At 41.3% G+C, this 18,913-nt stretch overlaps 2 protein-coding genes across 3 annotated transcripts; one reads left to right on the forward strand and one right to left on the reverse strand.

Moving 5' to 3' along the window:
• Positions 1-72: 72 nt before the first annotated feature.
• On the reverse strand, positions 73-18,216 carry tdrd9 (tudor domain containing 9). The gene is made up of 35 exons (XM_058089974.2): positions 17,960-18,216; positions 15,397-15,476; positions 15,239-15,306; positions 14,140-14,361; positions 13,346-13,468; positions 13,076-13,156; positions 12,337-12,501; positions 10,982-11,085; positions 10,774-10,893; positions 10,529-10,613; positions 10,401-10,458; positions 9,428-9,532; positions 9,262-9,359; positions 9,063-9,194; positions 8,817-8,979; positions 8,666-8,729; positions 8,451-8,514; positions 8,317-8,361; positions 8,173-8,226; positions 7,868-7,981; positions 6,916-7,023; positions 6,529-6,629; positions 6,270-6,440; positions 6,051-6,162; positions 5,738-5,953; positions 4,820-4,909; positions 4,485-4,742; positions 4,158-4,325; positions 2,996-3,066; positions 2,823-2,932; positions 2,579-2,675; positions 2,376-2,514; positions 1,723-1,841; positions 476-548; positions 73-393 (listed from the first exon to the last, which is right to left on the reverse strand). Exons 1-35 carry the CDS (start codon positions 18,085-18,087, stop codon positions 295-297), a joined length of 4,005 nt encoding a protein of 1,334 aa, XP_057945957.2. The 5' UTR covers positions 18,088-18,216; the 3' UTR covers positions 73-294.
• rd3l (RD3 like) lies at positions 15,721-18,760 on the forward strand. Of its 2 annotated transcripts, none has more exons than XM_078796220.1 (3): positions 15,721-16,019; positions 16,204-16,532; positions 16,841-18,760. In XM_078796220.1, exons 2-3 carry the CDS (start codon positions 16,225-16,227, stop codon positions 17,184-17,186), a joined length of 654 nt encoding a protein of 217 aa, XP_078652346.1. In that variant the 5' UTR covers positions 15,721-16,019; positions 16,204-16,224; the 3' UTR covers positions 17,187-18,760. The 2 variants fall into 2 exon arrangements, with proteins under 2 accessions (XP_078652346.1, XP_057945963.2); XM_058089980.2 differs by having other exon boundaries at positions 15,722-16,038.
• Positions 18,761-18,913: the final 153 nt, after the last annotated feature.

Raw genomic sequence — 18,913 nt, forward strand, 5'->3', positions numbered from 1 at the left:
AAAATCAGGCACAGACGCAACACTTTTGTAGTAATGTAAATATTTCCGGCTCATGAGGGAGTACCAAGCCGCAAACTGTTGGGACCAGCTATTTTTATTGTCTCACTGCTGAATAGCTGTAACATGACGAATGTCAACAAACATCCTCATCAAAAATTAACCTAAAATAAGTGTACATTCTCAAAACGAAAAAACGTGTTTTTTTTTCTGTACCACTAAATCTCAAGTCCCACTGGACAATAAAGTAAACAAGTGTCAAATGAAATAATAGTAGCAAAGCAAGACATAGCTTTTTCAGTTGTTCAGAAGAACGACAGGATGCAGTTGAAAGAGAACCGCTCTTGATTTGCCAGCTCTGACCTCCGTGATGTCCATCTTGAGGGAGGGATCAACCTGAACCACAAAAGAACAGAGAGAAAACACAACACATCAGCAGGCCTGATAATAAATTAAAGAGCACAAATGGACACTGTACCTGGTTCCATTTCCCTGGTTTGTCATAGTACTCTGGAGTGACAGCTTCCATTGGAGGTGACTTGGTGAACAAGCTATTTAATATAAAAACAAAAGTTTCAGAAAATGTCTGACTGATGCGTGTAGAACTGCAACAATTCATCAATTATATAAATTAATTTGATAATAAAAAAGCTTTAATTCCTATTCTGCACATACTGTTTAAGGAGTGTAAGTAATAGAGAGTTATAATATCCGAACCGCATGGAGTGACTGGAACTTACACCTAAATAACCCATTGAGTCTAACAAGTGCTTGTTCATGCAGTACTCCCTCTGCTCTGAAGGGGGCAACAGCAAGGCGTATCAAATCAAATCAACTTTATTTGTATAGCACTTTTCCTGGAAAGACATGCAACACAAAGTGCTTTACAGAATTAAAAACAATTACCACAATTAAAAGGAAAAACAATTACTAAGAAAGTCCCTCCCTCCCACCTTCCATACTAGACACACACACACACACACACACAATCACCCACAATCACACACAGTAGGGAGACATGGCATGGCACTGAGAATCAAGGAAACGCCACCTTTGGGCCCGTCCACACTGGGAGGAGCCGCAGGCCTTGCCATCGGGGGACCAGCACCCGGGCCCCCCGACTCCGACAGACGGGCGGACCCCCCACATTAAAGGGAGGAACCCCCAGCCGGCCGGGTCGAAGTGACTCAAGGATGGCACCCCCTCAGCAGACCCGACACAGCCCCCAGTGTGGAGGACCCCCCTGTTAAAAGCTATAAGACTAAAAGCATAAAATAGGACTAAAAAAATAAAAACATAAGAAAAGTTTAAAATATTAATTAAAAGCCTGATTAAAAAAGGTGTGTCTTTAATCTTTTTTTACAAATATCAACAGTCTCCGCAGTCCTGAGGCTCCCCGGCAGGCTGTTCCACAGGTGGGGGCCATCGTGGCTAAAGGCTGCCACACTGTGGGTTTTTGTTCTGGGTTTTGGTATCGTTAAAAGGCCAGTGCCGGCGGACCGCAGGGTCGATATGGTAAAAGCAGATCAGATAAATAAGGCGCAAGGCCGTTAAGACATTTCAAAACCAGTAAGAGAATCTTAAATTGTATGTGTCACAATGAAGCAGCAGTGGTTTGGCCTATGAAGTGCGTTTTATCCGATTACTCGAACAAAAAGGGTTAACTCTAATAATGTAATAATAGATGGCTATAGCCTTAGATGTGTGTAAGTGTGTGAGTGGGACCTCTTGAGGCGCTCCCGACAGTCCTCCTGCAGTTGCGCGATGCTGTCAGACCCCAGATGCAAGGTGCCACTCGGTCCCTCACACACCAGACGGTTGATGGCGACTCGCAAAGCATTTATCTGAAGACAAAGAGCACTCATGTAACCAAGTAGTCAAAGAAGTGGCAACAATTTGGAAAGTAAAAACTGGTTAATCATCACATAAAAGGCCAGATATAAGTCACAGAAGCATATATTGCTCCGGGTATGAGAGAATTGGATTCACTCCAGCTGCCCCCACAGGGCTCCAACATGCAAACGTATGAATGGCATTAATTCTGATGCTGTTTAATTGGGAAATGTAAAAACATTTAGAATTTTGTGTGTTCTTATAAATCAATATTGGCAACATATGCTAGCCTGTGGTGGTGTTCTTTTGTTTCAAAACATTTAATCTGAAGCGAGTTGAAGGCATCTGACCTTATAAGACAAAAGCAAAAGAGGCAAAATATTTTCACATTTGGTTTGGTCTTACTTGGCTATATGACAGGAAACGTGTCGGAAAGAGCGTAATTCCATAACAGATTTGAGAATTATTTTTTTTATATAGCTCTTGTATTAGAATGCAAGTGTATCTCATGGAGCGTACTGTGAGTGCATATGCAACATAATTACCTCAGTGATGTCTTCCACATCAAACTTTACGTCAAAGGCCATTTCAATGTCATGTTCAGGTAGGATGCCTTCTTGTGTTTGACTGTCCCATCCCAAACCACAGAGAGCTCCTGTGTAGGAAGTCTTCTCTTCATTAGTGCTAGAAAGAAGAAATTCAATGTAAAGGAACATGACATGAGTATATTTTATTGTGTGAAACCAACCGCAACTCCATGATGGGCGTGAAGAGCATGGTAACAATGGCAGGTAGTCCAGGGATGTCCGGCATGAGGGACGTGTCCCTCAGGAGAATGTGGTTACCTGCAACACAATATGGTAGTAACCTATTTGTCCACTAGAGTGTACAGGAAGCGTATAAAAGCCAACAAGATACAGTACATATTTTGGTAGTGATTTTACAATAGAAAAAAATCAGTGTGAATTCAAACGTGTGCCAACGCGTGGAACCTGATGAGCTGATTAACACGGTGCCGGCCACCAGGATTCTCTGATGCTTGTAGTGAGGGTTTTCATTCACAGCCATGGCGTTGACGCTGTAGCGATCAATGCACACCGTCCTTGGAGAAAAACAGACCTTATTAGCAACAACAATAACAAACCGTGCATATGTTGGGACTTACTTGCCGTACGTGGCTTTGTTCAAGCTGTGGAAGATGATTTTTTGAGGACTGTTTGGTCCATGCAGACGAACCTGCGGTGTCAAGAATTAAAAAGGTACTTTACATCTTCATACATTTATTGGTCGTCGTTGAGCAGAGCCTCATGTCATTCTTCTGCTTATGGGTATACAGGATTATGGTTGTTTCCCTGTCAAGACGATTCCCTGCCACTAGAGGTCGATTCCCTGTCAAGCATTCGCACACAAATATGGCAAGACGTTTCGCTGTCAGACTACAAGACACAAATTTATATAAATTGAACAGTCTCATCATCATCGTTGTAAGAATGCATAAATACATGCATCAATAAATCCTACTGCTCCATGTATATTAAGTTATGTTTCTTATTACTTAATTTATTACTAAAAATTTATGTTTCTTATGACTTATTCCGCCAAAGAATACTTGCAAATCTAACTAAAATGTGTAGCTATAACTTTCACACGAATAAAAAACATTGTAAATATTTATGCATATTGGTTACACCTTTGTAAGAATGTACATATCTTTGTCAATAAAGCCTACTGTTCCATTTATATTCATTTGGGTCTTGTCTTGACCGGCACGGCGGTCTAGTGGTTAGCGCGCAGCTAGGAGACCAGGGTTCAATTCCACCCTTGGCCATCTCTGTGTGGAGTTTGCATGTTCTCCCCGTGCATGCATGGGATTTCTCCGGGTACTCCGGTTTCCTCCCACATTCCAAAAACATGCTAGGTTAATTAGCGACTCCAAATTGTCCATAGGTATGAATGTGAGTGTGAATGGTTGTTTGTCTATATGTGCCCTGTGATTGGCTGGAGACCAGTCCAGGGTGTACCCCGCCTCTCGCCCAAAGACAGCTGGGATAGGCTCCAGCACCCCCGCGACCCTCGTGAGGAAATGAATAGAAAATGAATGAATGAATGAATGGGTCTTGTAGTCTGACGGGAAAACGTCTTGCCATATTTGTGGGTGAATGTTCGATTCCTGGTGGTGGGGAATCGTCAAGGCGTAGAAAAAAAACTACATACTGGTATGGGAGTGTGATCTTGCCACAAGGCCAATTCTATCTGTCTGATAACTATGTGATGATTTTTCAATGTATTGACTATAGGATGATAATATATGTTTTTTTTCAACTTGCTTTTGTCCTGGAATAAGGCGTGCGGCTTTTGGAGAAGTGGGAGAGGAGGCAGTCAATGAGCTCCTTCTCCTCTTTCTTGCGATCCTTCCAGGAGCTGCTGGTGGCATTGGGGATGTACATTCCTGTTTGGATGTCTTTATACAGGGAAAGCAGCATCTCATTGTTTTGCTGCATGATAAGAAGATGCACACAACATTTGCACGCATCCTTTTGTTGAGCAATAGATAATAGTAATCAAAATACAAAATCCACACAAATATGAATAAAAAATACAAAAAACAAGGTATATCTTCATTTACAGTAAATGGCAACTAAATGCAAAGTTACCTTGGAGTCAAAGCTCTCCTCAGCAATGACGGCGTGGCCCTCCTCCACCAAGACATCAGCCACGCTTTTGTTTGTGTTTTCGCCACAGATAAACAACCTCACGCGCATGATTCCATGGAGGATGGAGTAAAGCGACACGAGGACCGAGCAGTCTTTCACCAGTGCCATGAAACTTTGACGGGCACGGCTGCTCCACTGGTTCCCAAAGATGACAGACTCTGCTGACGGACGTATTTCAATAATTTGAAACTCCTGAGCCTGAGAGCAGGATAAAAGTATTAGTCTTATTGGTTATTGACTACGTGGGCAAAGATGTTAAGTCACACTGGTACCACCTGGAAGGGCTCCGACAGAAGGTCAGTTGGGAGTTCCCGAAGGCTGTTGCATGGGACAGCTGCTGTGTTACCAAAGTCCAAGAAGAACACCTGCAGAGCAAGAACATAACTCTGGTACAATCGCTTACATCATCATTTACTAGTACTTGTGTATATTTGGTTCAAGCAGTCACATTTTGTTACACATTTTTGAGAAACAACACTAAAGATATGAAACTTTGCTACAATATTAAGTAGTCTGTGTACAGCTTGGACAAAAACTGTTTCCACAAAGTAACTCAACAAGTGTAAGTGCATGGCCAGTGTATTTATTTGTATTCATTTGTGCACCCAATAAAAATGGATGCACAAATTTGCATTTTGTGCTCACTCATTTTTGTCGAACTAAAAATAAATCTCCCTGGGACTGCCGTCAACAAATATGAGTGTATTGTACACACACGTACTAAGCTACACGTAGAGTCGGCTAACATGACTGACATCATGTCATAATGAATTACATTATTAATGGCCGCTTATCACACTGCACAAGAAGAACGTGGACAACCATGGCAGGTAATATTTTCCAATAAAAATAATACCATTCATTAATATATTGACATTGTCATTTTTTAATCATTCTATTCAATTCCATTGTCATGCTATTTGCCTATATGTTTGTGTGCCGTGTTGGCTTTAGAAACTGGATAGATAATCATCAAAATAGTAATTTACATAATAAAAAGAGAATTTCACATATCCTCGTAGCCATCAAATAAACCATGGAATCCTTAAAAGCTGCTACCAACAGCAAACTAATCATGGTTTACTATAGAAAAAAAAATCCATATATTTAAATGTATTTGATCACAATAACAAAAAACTTCTCAGGTGAGTGAAAATGTGATACGATAATGACTAATCAGCGTGAATAATTACCTCCACTGTGTCGCCACGCATGTGCAGGATCTTGGCCCGGTAGTAGAGGCTTTGCTCGCTGATCTCAGAGTAAGGCGCCAGGCACAGAAGGTTGGGATAAAGCGATATAGTTACAGGATGCAGTGTGCGCATGTTGATCTCTCCTGACAGTTGGCGCTGCTTTTCCAAACTGGCTTCATCTGCCTGGAAGCCCCAGAAATGGCCCACATCTACCACCTGCAGCCGGTGATTAAAGCATTTGTACATAATGTATGCCTACACCAAAGAAAACAGTATTTACACGTGTTAAACGAGATGAGGGAGGAAAGCAGACCTCTGTGACATTGACCACAAAAAAAGGGTTGGGAGGCAGTTTGTCCGGGTCAATGGTGCTGCTCACCACTCCTACTGGGAGGACGGATTGGTTTTGGAAGTCGACATTCACCCTGCACAAAGCGAGCATCAGTGTTATTGTTTATTCATTGTGACACAATTCCTAATAGCTGTGAATAGCTGTGATACACACAAAAAATATTTCTTTTAAGAAATATACCGTGCATATTTCATGTGAGTTATTTGTCTGTTCCCTAGGCATAATTCTATTTGTTCTGCTGGGTAGACAGACAACTCCATGGCAGGTCTCTCCTGGGCCAGAAGGAGGGCTAGCATGACTTCAGGCAAGACTGCAGAGTCCTGGGATGTCTTGTAGAATTCCACATATGCTCTGTGCATGCAAGCATACACAAAGACGGTCATATTTTACCGATTGTATAAAAATCTTCCACCCAAAAACTCATGTCTCATTTCAGTACCTGGAGCTCTCAAAGGAAATGGCTTTGACTTGTCCACATTGGCGGAATAGAGACTGCAGCTGTTTGTAGTACAGGAAACTGTATGGAGGGAGGTTCCGCAACTGGTCACAACATAAGATGTGGTATCAAAATCATGCAGATGATCAGAAGTGCTGTAACAGAGTTAGCTAAACCTGCAACACCACAGCAACTGTAACTGCAGTTTAAAAATGTTATATGTAGTAATAAAATCGAATATGTTATCATCAATATTACAGTTAATCGACAGGGAGGGTCAATCGATTAATTTGCTGTTTGTGCTGGAGCAAAGAAAGATGAAAAATTCCAATGTTTGCTTGCTCGGGTGGTATAGTAACACTCCACAGTAAACAATACTGTGGCTCATACCATCACAGTTGTTCTGTGGTTCAACCCACTCAACTCTCTGGAAGCCAAGTCTTCACTGATTTCCCCCTGGACAAAGTAGTGCGGATAGTAGGCGCCAGCAATGACCACCTATAAGAGCAGTAAATATTAGAGGTGTCAGAAGACAGAAGTTGGGTGTCTGGAAAGGACTAATTTGATTTATATTGTGGTGGATTGTGTGTATTTAATTACTGAATAAATGGTGCAAGAAACACCTCCTGTCTTTCACTTTTAATGCTACTTGCTAAATATAGCCACCGTGTCGTTTAAATGTCTACTAACTATGAGTTTTAATTAAGTTAGCGCTCAGCCCAATGTAACATGATGTGAGTAAATAGAATGAGAATGTAACAGCTTGGACTGATATATGTATTTCACCATGAAAAATATTCACGTTGTACTGCGTTGCATTGCCTCTTGACCTGTGCTTTTAATCACATATGTCGTCAGGGTGATGCAAGCTTGTGTGTGTGTGTGTGTGTGCAACAGTCTACAACCAGTGTCTTCTTCCCCAAAATGCTGATTTTTGAGTCCTCAGATCCACACTTGACCTAGCAACTGAAGCGATCAGATAACTGGCTGATTGCTAATCATCACTGAACCAATTGCGTTCATATCAGACGAATGACTGGTGCAGTGGGGAAGACAGGAAAGATGTTACAGATTTATAATATTGTCCAGCAAATATGAAAGAAAGAAAAAAAAAACTTCATGACAATGGCATTTGGAGTCAATATCCAATAGTACTTTACAAACTTCAAATACAAAATTATTTTTCACATTCCTGAGGCGCTGGACTTATTGCAGCCACAGAAGCGCGTTGGTGCAAAAGTACTTAAATTGATGGCCGACTATGTGCCTGGCCAAAAGAACGGCTTTTCACCCTTACGCACATGGGAGAATAAAGTCTTAAGTGACTAAGATCAACACTAACCTGAAGGATGAACTTCTGTGCATGCATGCTGGTATAGTCAGAGGGCTGGCTGTCTGGCAGACACATGTTGAACTGTTGCACACGTTTTTTCAGATCTTCATATAAATCTGCAACCTAAGTAGGAAGTTAATGCAAGGGGGGGAGGTCTGGGCCACACCACTGAACTCATACGTAGCACTGTGCAAGCACCCTTCAAGTAGCCCAGCATTTGACTACAATATAGAGAGTAAAACACCCAATGCATCCCAATGGATAAATAAAAGGTGAGATATATGACCAGTAGTAATCGCTTTTAGCCTCAGTACCTCACGGATCCTCTTGATTTGAATGAAGTTCTCTTTTCCCCAGTCCAATTCATCCTGGGAGGACGGAGGATGATTTTTGTTGTATTATCGGTTTCAAAGTGAGCATAGGCAAAGGTATTAAAATGTGGTAAAGGTTTTGTTCACCTTCTTGTTTCTCAGCTGTCCTTGCTTTTTGAAGGAAAGCCATGCCTAACACCAGGACACCAGTTAAATAATGCAATACCATTAACCCTTGCTATAATACATGACTTAATTTTGATATGGGATCTTGGAATTACCTTGAAGGTGTTGACAAATGCTATGGAATCACTTTGGGTGCTTTGGGCAAAGGCCATCTTGCTCCTGGAATGTAAAATATAGTTATATAAGTTATATTATAAGTTATATTATTGTAAAAACAAATTGATCTTAGTGTAAAGTATTAAATATTTGACACTAAAAAGACACTACAATTTTTTTTTTTAAAGTCAGGCTACTGCTGGATGTGATTCACCTGAGACCGGCAAGTTGTTGCATTGATGGTATGGCAAAGAAACTCTTCAGAGAGTTGCAAGCAGCTGAGGATACAAGTAATTGTTGGTGTAGTATTCTAACAAGACCACACACGGTTAACAGGATATAATGGATGACATGGACATGCTGACCTATGATGAGACACTCATCTAGACAGCCGAAAATGTGCCCCAGGACAATCATCTTGCCGAGGTAAAGGTCCACAGGTAAGTGAGCCAGCACTCGCCCCAGGAACGTCAACTCACCATCCTCATTGAGACATCTATCATCCTGTTTAGCAGACAAGGCCCCCATCTAAAGAGTGAAGCAGCATAATGTCCAAAGACAATCCGATAGATCTATGCTCATGACATACTAACGATTACATCATCTGTCACCTCTTTGAGTTGGAGCACAGTCCTCACTATGTCTTTGAGGACAGGGGGTGAGGGAGCTGAAGAGAGGAGGGATCGGGGGTCTCCCATGTCCAGAAGCTTCACCTTCAGCAAGACGGTGGCCAGAGGGGCAAGCTGAGAGCAGACATCGTGCATCAGATGAATGCATTAAAGAAACAGTGACATATTCCAAAATACATACCAACATCTCAGGGATCATATAGTCTGGGATTTCATCCTTCCAGAAGGCTTTGCTAATAAGGCGGTAACAGTAGCCCTTGGATACTCGACCTGCCCTTCCTGGAAGAGAGGAGTAAGTGCAAAATGAACACACGGTACCATAGATGTCTGTGTTGCTGTTGCTGTACCTCTACGTTGGTTGCAGTTGGTCTTTGATGCCCAGGTGAGACGCAGAGACTGGTAATTGGCTTCTTTGTCACAAACCATGTGACGGGTCAGGCAGAAATCGATGACTAATCGCAAAAAACAAAAGCACTGAAACTGGTCTGATGCTAAAAGAAAATACAACTACAGTAAACCTCGGATATATTGGATTCAATTGTTCCCACTGGTTTTGTCCGATATAAGCGAAATTCGTTATATGCGTATACCGGAAAATGTCCGTTTTACGCATATATCGGATTTATATCCGGTATATGCGTAAATCGGATTTTATCCGTTATAAAAAGGCACTTCCTTGACTATGTTTCCAATGTACCTGGACTGGGCAATGAAAAGAGACGTAAGGTAATGAGAATTTAACTTTATTGGACTCTGAGCATAACAAATTGTTAATTAAGCTAGGCCCTGTTACGCCCGTCAGGCCTACGTTATTTCCAATAGTGAGGTTAAGATCTCATTCACTGCTGTGCTAGTATTATTGACGTCACTCACTTTTATATTTGTCCTAAATCTGGAGCCAGGAGAAAGACACGATGCGGCCATCCGATATATGCGAGGGAAATTAGAACAGCACTGGAGATTTTGTCCGAAATAGTCGAAATCCGTTATAAAAAATCCGATATATGCAATGAATTTTTATTGGAAATGCATTACAGAAAAATCGGTTCTTTTTTATCTGTCCGTTGTGAGCGAATTTCCGATATATCCGAGGTTTACTGTACTATATTGCTAAATAATATTCACTGTAACTGAAGGAACAGTTGCTTGCCAAAAAAACTAAACCTGCTAAACTAACTTCAGATAGGTTTGAAGGTAAAATATATGGATTTATTCCCTAATCAGGAATTTTATCCAAACAATGAGTATTTTGGGGAGTAAGGAGACCTCAGTTGTGTTACTATATTCAGAGATTGACCAAACTGGGGTAAGAGAACCCACCATATTTGACATCAGGCACCGTCACTGAACTTTCCGCAATGTTGGTGGAAAGGATGACCTGCAAGGGTTCACATAAACCTCAGAAGAATTTGTATTATCAGGAAATATGACGCACATAAGGCGTTTACCTTTCTGTAACCAAGGACGGGAGATAGGAAAACCCCATACTGCTCCTCCAAAGTCACCGTGGAGTGAAGGGGATAAACCTGCAACCTGAAACCAGAACCAGAGTGCTTCAAGAGATACAGTATGTTGCCTTACAAAACAGTAACTGAAGTATAGACATCATCAAGTGGTTAACTTGTAGCAAACTCAAGGACAGAACATAAACGTGTTGATTTTAACATAGACAGAATGTTGAAAAAAAGTCGACCTCTTGTGGACCAGCTTGGCTAAGGCTTGCTGCATGTAGGTTATCTCGCGAATGCCAGGAAGGAAAACAAGGACACTGCCTCTCTCTGAGAAGCTTTCTTCGCCTGCAGCACCTCCATTGCTAAAACACAAAGAGCACATTTCACCACATGATCTGCATTTAAGGCTTCTAAAAGGCAGTTTGAAAAGCTGAGGTCTGGAGTCTTCACCTGGAATCTTGGCCCTCCAGCTTGTCAAAGCTCTGAATGAGGCTGATGGCAAGGTCGTACATTTCATCTGAGATGTGAGGATCATCTAAATGGGCTGAATCCAACTGATTAAAAGACAAATACAAGTTACAAAAAAACACAATGAGCTGCTCAGCTATGACTGCTAATTTAAGATCATTTAAATAAAGCTTCTCAGAGAATGCATCTGCATTAGGGTGCATCAAAAAACACAATTATTGAATTTTGATATGGCTGGGTACTAAAAGTGTTCCAATATATGTAGAAACAACACATACAAAATATTTTTCCAATACATGATTATTTAGGGGTGCCACCCTACATCTGTTTTTGTGGAATAAAGTGGTGAACAGTTCAATGGTCGCCATGGAGATTTGAGGTCAGCAAAGACTGCAGCTCAAGAACTCTGAGGTGATATTTATGTTTTTGTTGGTATTATTTATACTCCTATTACATATTACTAGGAAATTTGTGGTTTTGTCTTTGTAATTTGAATGATTTGTAGTCATATTTATAAGTATTTAGCGCTCTCTACTGTAGCTAACATTAGCTAGCCAGTTTGCCAATGACAGTTAGCTAATAGCTGAGCAAGCATAACATCAACAACAGTAATACAGAGTAGACAGTATTGCTGATGCCTCATATTTATTGAGAGTGGTACTGTAGTTTGTGGGTGTTGGCACCCCTAAATCTCAAAGGATTTCCTCAAAACTTTGCAAAAGACATTTTTATGTTCATTAGAAAAAAATGGAATGCCAGCCAAATTGATATTACGTATTTCAAATTTCCCATTCTAATTAGACGCACCCGAATGTGCATGCATGTCAATGGATCGCCTTTATGGTCAGCGGTTTTACAATACATTTTATGGATGTGCCTGTCCAGGCTAGTGAAAAGAGCCCTCCCACACTACATATTTTAAGTGAAGGACTGGACAGCCAAAAAGTAGATGAGAAGGCGAAGAATTTGGCTTAGAAACAGACAACTAAGCGATGACCGCATGGACGGTATCCCGCTTCTGCTGCCTGGCCTCATGCAAGCGGAGGTACCATTCCACTAGCTCTCCCACAGTACAGATGTGCCTGTGTACAAGCCTTGAGCGAGTGATAGCCATTCATGTTACTCCTCCTTTTCGTGCCAAAGGACAAATCTCATTCAGTTTAACTTTCAATTGTGGAGAATAAATAGATTTTTTTGTTATCTGTTGTCCGAATACACTATTGGAAACATAAACTAGTTGGTGGTAGTGTTCTTATATGATATATTTTTTGTGTTTGAAAAAAAAAAAGTGTAATTTGGAGGCAAAGTGGGATAGCACAGGTTAAGAAGGTCCTTACGCTGTAGAGGCACAAGTGCTGAAGGTCATCCAGATAAAAATCCTCAACGCCGTAAGGAACCCCCTCCACTTCAAACACATAGGCTGGGGTCATCTTCCCACGAACTGGAGTGCTGAAGTACTCTGCAAACTGTCTGCAGTTAATGGTGGCTGACATGAGGATGATCTGGAAGAGTACCACTTCCGTTAGCGTTGGATCAATAAGTTGAAAACAATTCCATTAGGGCTGGGCCATATTTATCTAGATTGGTCCAATGATAACAAAATGGTATAAATGATAAGCCGAGTGGATGACTGAGTGGATGAATAAAATGCTGTCATCGTGAGCAGAAGGAACGTTCGTGCGTGGAAGTATGTACTCGGTGGACCGCTCAATCGTGGCACAAAATAATTATCAACACTGAACAATCCCCTCCAGACCCAAACAGGTTGAAATGGCGATTAAATGCTAGCTAAAGTTGGCTGAATCTCCTCCTGAAGAGCGTGAACGGCAGCTAGCAGGTGTTAGGCCCATGTCTGTGTAAACAAAACTTTGGTGTCATAAAAAATATCTTAGATATGCAATTTCAGACAAGAGTATTTTATTATATAGTTTAAGGTTTATAGATTTGTATACAAGACTCTATTGCATTTAAACTTTATATGTTTTTTTTTTAAATCATGATACATCCCCAAAAATATTGTGATGTATGCTAAGGTCCATATCGCCCAACCCTAAATTCATGTAATCTTGCAGGTACCTTCACATAACGAGAGTTGGTGTTAAGAAGTTTTCTCAAGACCAGCAAGAGAAAGTCCATCTCCTCGGTGCGTTCGTGAACCTTGGACAAAGGTATTGGATATTGGGACTACATATTTTATTAGATATCATGCGTTAAATATATGATATGATGCAAAATATAGATCACTGCAGAGCAACGATTTGGACAAATACTATATGTACGGTACATCCAAATAAAATATGATGTGACTTTCACAGGAGATGATAATTCCCATATACGTGTACGCACCTCATCAATAAAAATATGGGAGTACTCGGTGAGGGTCTTGGCCGCCACCAGTTTCTCCAGTAGCACTCCTGTTGTCATGTAGATTAGCCGGGTGTGTTCAGTAGCCATTTTCTCCAGCCCAACCTGAAATGAGGATAAAAGGTGAACATGCTATTTGAGTACATGTATGCAGCATGGCGATATGACACGACAGGTGATGGTAACAGGAACACGTCTCCCTTTCGTTCTCTCACAGTATCATTCAGCATGAAATTTGCATCCTTGCACGAACCTGGATGAGGTGACAATGCTGTTTAGTGTTGTAAATAAACACTACATCTTCCCTTCTGGTTTAAAAGCATAATAATGCCTTTTATTGACGTATTGTGCCGTTGATTCAACCACGTGGAGGAAACATTTCTGCTCTGCAGACATAAACTGATGTGAACACATCAAGAGAACCGGGGTGATATAACTGTTAGTGACTTGAAGAGTAAATCTATTGCTGCGGGGAAATACTTTGAGAAGAGAGCTTTCCCATCCCTGAGTGCAACAAAGTAAAAGCGATGGGGTGTCACCTAAAGCAAAACGTAATGTCTTGGAGAAATCCACAAATCTGATATGAATGCCTCAAGATGGCCACTGTGATTGGCTGTCACCAAAGAGACCTGGGATAGGCTTCAGGATAACTAGTGAGGACAAGCACTTCATGCTGGCTGAGCTTATATGGAATACTGGAATATGATTATTACTGTATGTACATACATGCCAGTTTAGGTAATATTCATGAGATGCTATCTCAACGTTGCACCGACCTGATATCCAACCAGACTACCGATGGTAGACTTCCTTTGAGTGGCGACCCATCGAGCAATGCTTATAGCGCCGATTCGGCGTGGTTGCGTGACCACGATATTGCACGGGGCATTTCTCTCACTGTAGTGGTCCAGGATGTACTGTGGCAGCTGAGTGGTCTTGCCGCTGCCTGTGGCTCCTCGAATAATCACGACAGAGTTGTTTTCTATAAGAGAAATCAGCTGGAAGGACATACAAACAGTTCAAAAGCTGGTAAACAACAACATTAAAAAAATAATAATACAGATTAATGTGCACTTCAAGTCAGGAGAAGGAAGACTAAACACAGGACAGTGAACACATCTCAGTTGAGAACCTGCCTATGACCAACTCATCAAGTGCATAACGTGTACAAGAGTGACAGCCATGAACGCCAGTCATCTTATTTGGACCAAATGAATATTCATTCATTCATTCATTCATTTTCTACCGCTTTTTCCTCACGAGGGTCGCGGGGGTGCTGGAGCCTATCCCAGCTGTCTTCGGGCGACTGGACTGGTGGCCAGCCAATCACAGGGCACATATAGACAAACAACCATTCACACTCACATTCATACCTATGGACAATTTGAAGTCGCCAATTAGCCTATCATGTTTTTAGAATGTGGGAGGAAACCGGAGTACCCGGAGAAAACCCACGCATGCACGGGGGGAGAACATGCAAACTCCACACAGAGATGGCCGAGGGTGGCAAATGAATATTTAATTTGTAATTATGAAAAATAATGCCAACTCTTATTTACACTAATGGTAACATAAGCTAACCGGCGGTGTTCTTTTAATATTTGGTGTTTTTAAAAAAATGCAATTTTGAGTTCAGTTTCCGCTTTGTTGACAACTACTGATGTCAACATGAGCATCGACTTAAACGGGTTTCACTGTCCACTCTCAAATTCTAAACCCATGACTTTGATACTCCGTTGCAAATGTACTTTTTCTTGAGTGATGCTTAAGTGCTGAAATATCCAGAGGATTTAAAAAAAATAAAAAACCTCCAGATCCTAACAAGAGAACAAATGCGTGCTCTGTGTATACACACAAATGGACTCTACAGTTCACCTCCTGTCTGTTTTTGGTTATGGGCAAGCTGGGGTACTCGAAGCTATGGAGCGGAGGCGGGATGCTACCTAAGGATTAAGAAATAAAATAATCATTGTCAGTGAAACTATGCCACATAAGTACAATAGAGAGTCATCCATAGAAAGCTTTATATTCACTTGGTAGCTCGGTTTTCTTCAATGGTCCTCCGACTGAGTTTCCAGGTTTCACGCTGTCATCATCAGGAATGCTTAGTGGGCTGGTAAGAAACACAATTTAGACACATTCAAGTTCATATTGATAAACATTCACTATATATACATTAGGGTGCACTTATGCAAAACACACTGTGCAGGACACAAGACTACTCATACGGTCCCTTATTTAGCCTCTGCTAAATAAGTACCCTCTGCCCTCACTCGCCTTCAGCAAGGAAAGGCACAGACGTTGATGGTACCATAACACACACACACACACAACTCTACAGCAAGTCCACACATTCACCCAGTTCCCTTTCTCTCCAGTGCAAGCATTTTGTGCAAGCAATGCAAAGCATCTGACCTGAAAGCTGCAAACTGAGTGAAGAGGAAGAAAAGGAAAAGAGGCGACAGCGCTCAGAGTGTGACTGAAACTCTCCTGGACGTCTGCAGGATATGTGCATGTGCCGCGGGAGGGATGATGGCAACAAGAGAATAATAATTACCAAGCAAAGAAGAAATATCCAGACTTTCAAGTGGATTTTTTCTATGGGATTGAACACCAAAAGATGCTGGTTTTGGTGAACTGATTCACAGAGGCGTCAGTAAGTGCATCTTTTATATGTAAGTATAGCTCTTTGTTGTTTGTTCAGCCAGTATGGACTGAGATTATATGTTATTGTTTCTGAAAGTACACTCAAGTGTGGCAAACGACCATGTTTGAAGCTACAAAATATTTGTTAATGCTTGCTGTGAGTGGAATCCATCATCATCTAATCATTTTGTCAGTGTCCCAGGGCTGTTCTTACTATGCCACTCTTCAGCTGGCCCAAAGTGTTCCATGAGAAACCTTCTCCGAGTGAAGCCCAATCTTGTAGAACCTTTGGGGACCGACCGAGCCACGTGTTTCTCCAAGAGCTCTTATGGCACCTGCAGGAACGTGAACGCACGGCACGGATGCTTGAGCAGGAACACAGGCTTGCCGACGTTGCCGCGGATCACCACTGTTTTCACAGGTGCCCCAGGTTGCGGAGCGTCATTCCCACATCGGAGCTACGCCAACTGGAGCTGATGTGTGCCAACATCCCCGCCGTGCATGCTGCTGCAGTGCTCTCCAGGTGTTTAACAGCAAACACGGCGTCCGCTCACGTTCTCACACTAGCAAAACGCAAGCTGACAGCAGGGGAAGCAGAGAAGAGCCGGGAGGTGGGGGGCGTGGGGTGGGTTAGGATGGGCTGCCAACAAAGCCATTGTGTGTGACCGTCACAGAATTAGGCCATGTAGGTCTTCATTTTCTTTGAGAAAGAGGTGGCTGGGAGTTCATATTTTGCATATAGATCCATTTATATCTGCCAGCCGAACTGCACTACATGCCTCAACAATTTCTTGCAACATCAATAGATTTATTACTTTTTTTTGGTTGCAGGTTTCGTGAAGTGCTTGCAGGCAACAACGTGATGCCCTGGGAGTTGGTGTCAGTCTTCAAACTGGTGCTGAAAGACTTCTTCAGCCAAAGGAAATGCGATGAAGACGGTAAACATTTGTGGTTTTGGACCGGCCGCGCCAAACTGAAACAGGGTGCCCCCCGATCAAGCAGCTATGGTGACACGCAAAGGGAGGAGATCCCAACGGTCTCTGGATATGTAGACAGGGCCATGCGGACAAGTCACTTGGCAGCGAAGAGAGACTGGGAGCTTCCATATTACTATCCAGTCCCTGTGAGCTCAACTGAGGCCTGTTACACATCACTCAGAGGAAACTCGTTTCAATGAATATATAGCTATGCAGGGGCTGACAAAGTTTCCCAACACAGAAATACCAAAAAAGACACAAAATACACAGAGGAAATGCTGCAAAAGACAAAAACACACACAAACTCCACAGCCAGCTGCATGACAAAAACACTACATATTTTCACGGAACAAAGTGGGAGTTAATCACGCCACTAACAAGGCAGACCCAAGGGATCTCAGGTATTTAAACATGAGTGGGATTTTATGAATTTGTCACCAATGTTTAAATTGTTGTTACATTGACCTTGGGAAGCACATGATTATAATAAACCATAAATATGGCTGATTTGCATATTAAATTGAATTGTTGAACACATTTACCAGTCTCAATTCGTCGTTTTTGTCATTTGCAGCATTTTCACGTTGTATTTTATAAGGTTATTTTGTTTGGAACGTTTGCACCTGTTCGCCACCATACACCTTTACTTATGCTGCTACTATATTAAGAATTATTTAGACAAATTATTGAGTCTAAACTGTGACGCACTTATCTTTGCTAGCTACAGCATGCTACATTTTATTAGTACAATTATTCAACCGTAAAAAAAAAATCCCGTATTTTTTTCTTCGTCTTGTCTATCAAATTCAATAATCTAATATTGTTACTATGACTAACTATAATATATATGAATTTTTGCGTTCTGACAATCATGAGATGACGATGGGATTTTAGCCTGCTAAGCTAGCTCAGGTTCGGGAGGAGGGAATGCTTGTTTGCTAGCTAAAGATTTGATGCTTAAAAATCAGCTTACCCGGTCTCTTTCGTCGCCGGCTCAGTTAATTTCTTTCCATCCACTTCATTTGTGAGTTTAATGTTGGCAAACGTGGCCCCGGAGGTGAACCAATCGGAAATTTGCTCGGCCGTGAAACTTTTCTTCATGTTGCACTTTGATAATATCACAACTCCTTTGTCTCCAACCGGTGAGCGCCAAACATGTTAGCTAAGAGTGAGTCGCTGTTTGCAATGTGAGCTTCCATTGTGTCAACTTCTATTAAAAGCAACATCCTCCTGACCCTGAAAAATTTCCCCATTAAATAATTGTGTTGAGTAAAAATGATTTTTGTAATGTTTTGGAAAGAATAATAAAACTAATAAATGACCATGTAAAGCAATTTCAGCTGTACTCCCTCTTTGATTAGCATAACAGTAATTTTAATTACTGTGAAGTAAAATACAGTTCTTTCTCATTTATTGTGGTTAATTGGTTCCAGACCCAACCCCAATAAGTGAATTTCTGCAAAATAGGATTAAATGTTAATATTATTTTCATATTTAGAGCATAGCAAACATGTTTAAGAATTTGGAAATATGGCTTTTTACCATTGAGACCCATCAACACAAAATAACACCCCTATAGTCTCCTTTCCACTCTTGTTATTCTTTTGTTTACTTTACATTTTTAAGGCGCAGGCTACAGGACGACTGCAGGAACACAAGAGAAGCATGTTAGCGACCTAACAAATCACTTCTATTTTATATGTCCAACAAAGAGGACATTGTCATACAGGTGTGTTTTTTCACAAATCTATGTGGAGGAGGAAAACACTGAAAAGTAGCGTTTTTCTTGTATATTTTTTAGCCTTGTTTTTAGCTTTGAATGAATGTATGGATATTGTATTTTAATACATCCTTTACTGTTTTTACTCAACTCTATTTTTCTATTTTTTTTTCTTCACTGTAAAGCGTCTTTGAGTACTCTGGAAAG

Source organism: Doryrhamphus excisus, linkage group LG14 (assembly GCF_037039965.1).
Source record: "Doryrhamphus excisus strain RoL-2023G ecotype Guam linkage group LG14, RoL_Dexc_Guam_v1.1, whole genome shotgun sequence".
Taxonomy (NCBI): Eukaryota; Metazoa; Chordata; class Actinopteri; order Syngnathiformes; family Syngnathidae; genus Doryrhamphus; species Doryrhamphus excisus.

Bases quoted from the DNA above. Each gene is read 5' to 3' on its own strand.
- rd3l (XM_078796220.1), top strand. From the start codon at position 16,225: ATGCCACTCTTCAGCTGGCCCAAAGTGTTCCATGAGAAACCTTCTCCG. The intron at 16,533-16,840 runs GTGTTTAACAGC...TTTTGGTTGCAG, and splicing joins GCTGCTGCAGTGCTCTCCAG to GTTTCGTGAAGTGCTTGCAG.
- tdrd9 (XM_058089974.2), bottom strand. From the start codon at position 18,087: ATGAAGAAAAGTTTCACGGCCGAGCAAATTTCCGATTGGTTCACCTCC. The intron at 8,980-9,062 runs GTGACAGATGAT...TTCACTCTTTAG, and splicing joins CTGTGCTCCAACTCAAAGAG to ATGGGGGCCTTGTCTGCTAA. The intron at 3,067-4,157 runs GCAAGTTGAAAA...TTGACACCGCAG, and splicing joins CGCCTTATTCCAGGACAAAA to GTTCGTCTGCATGGACCAAA.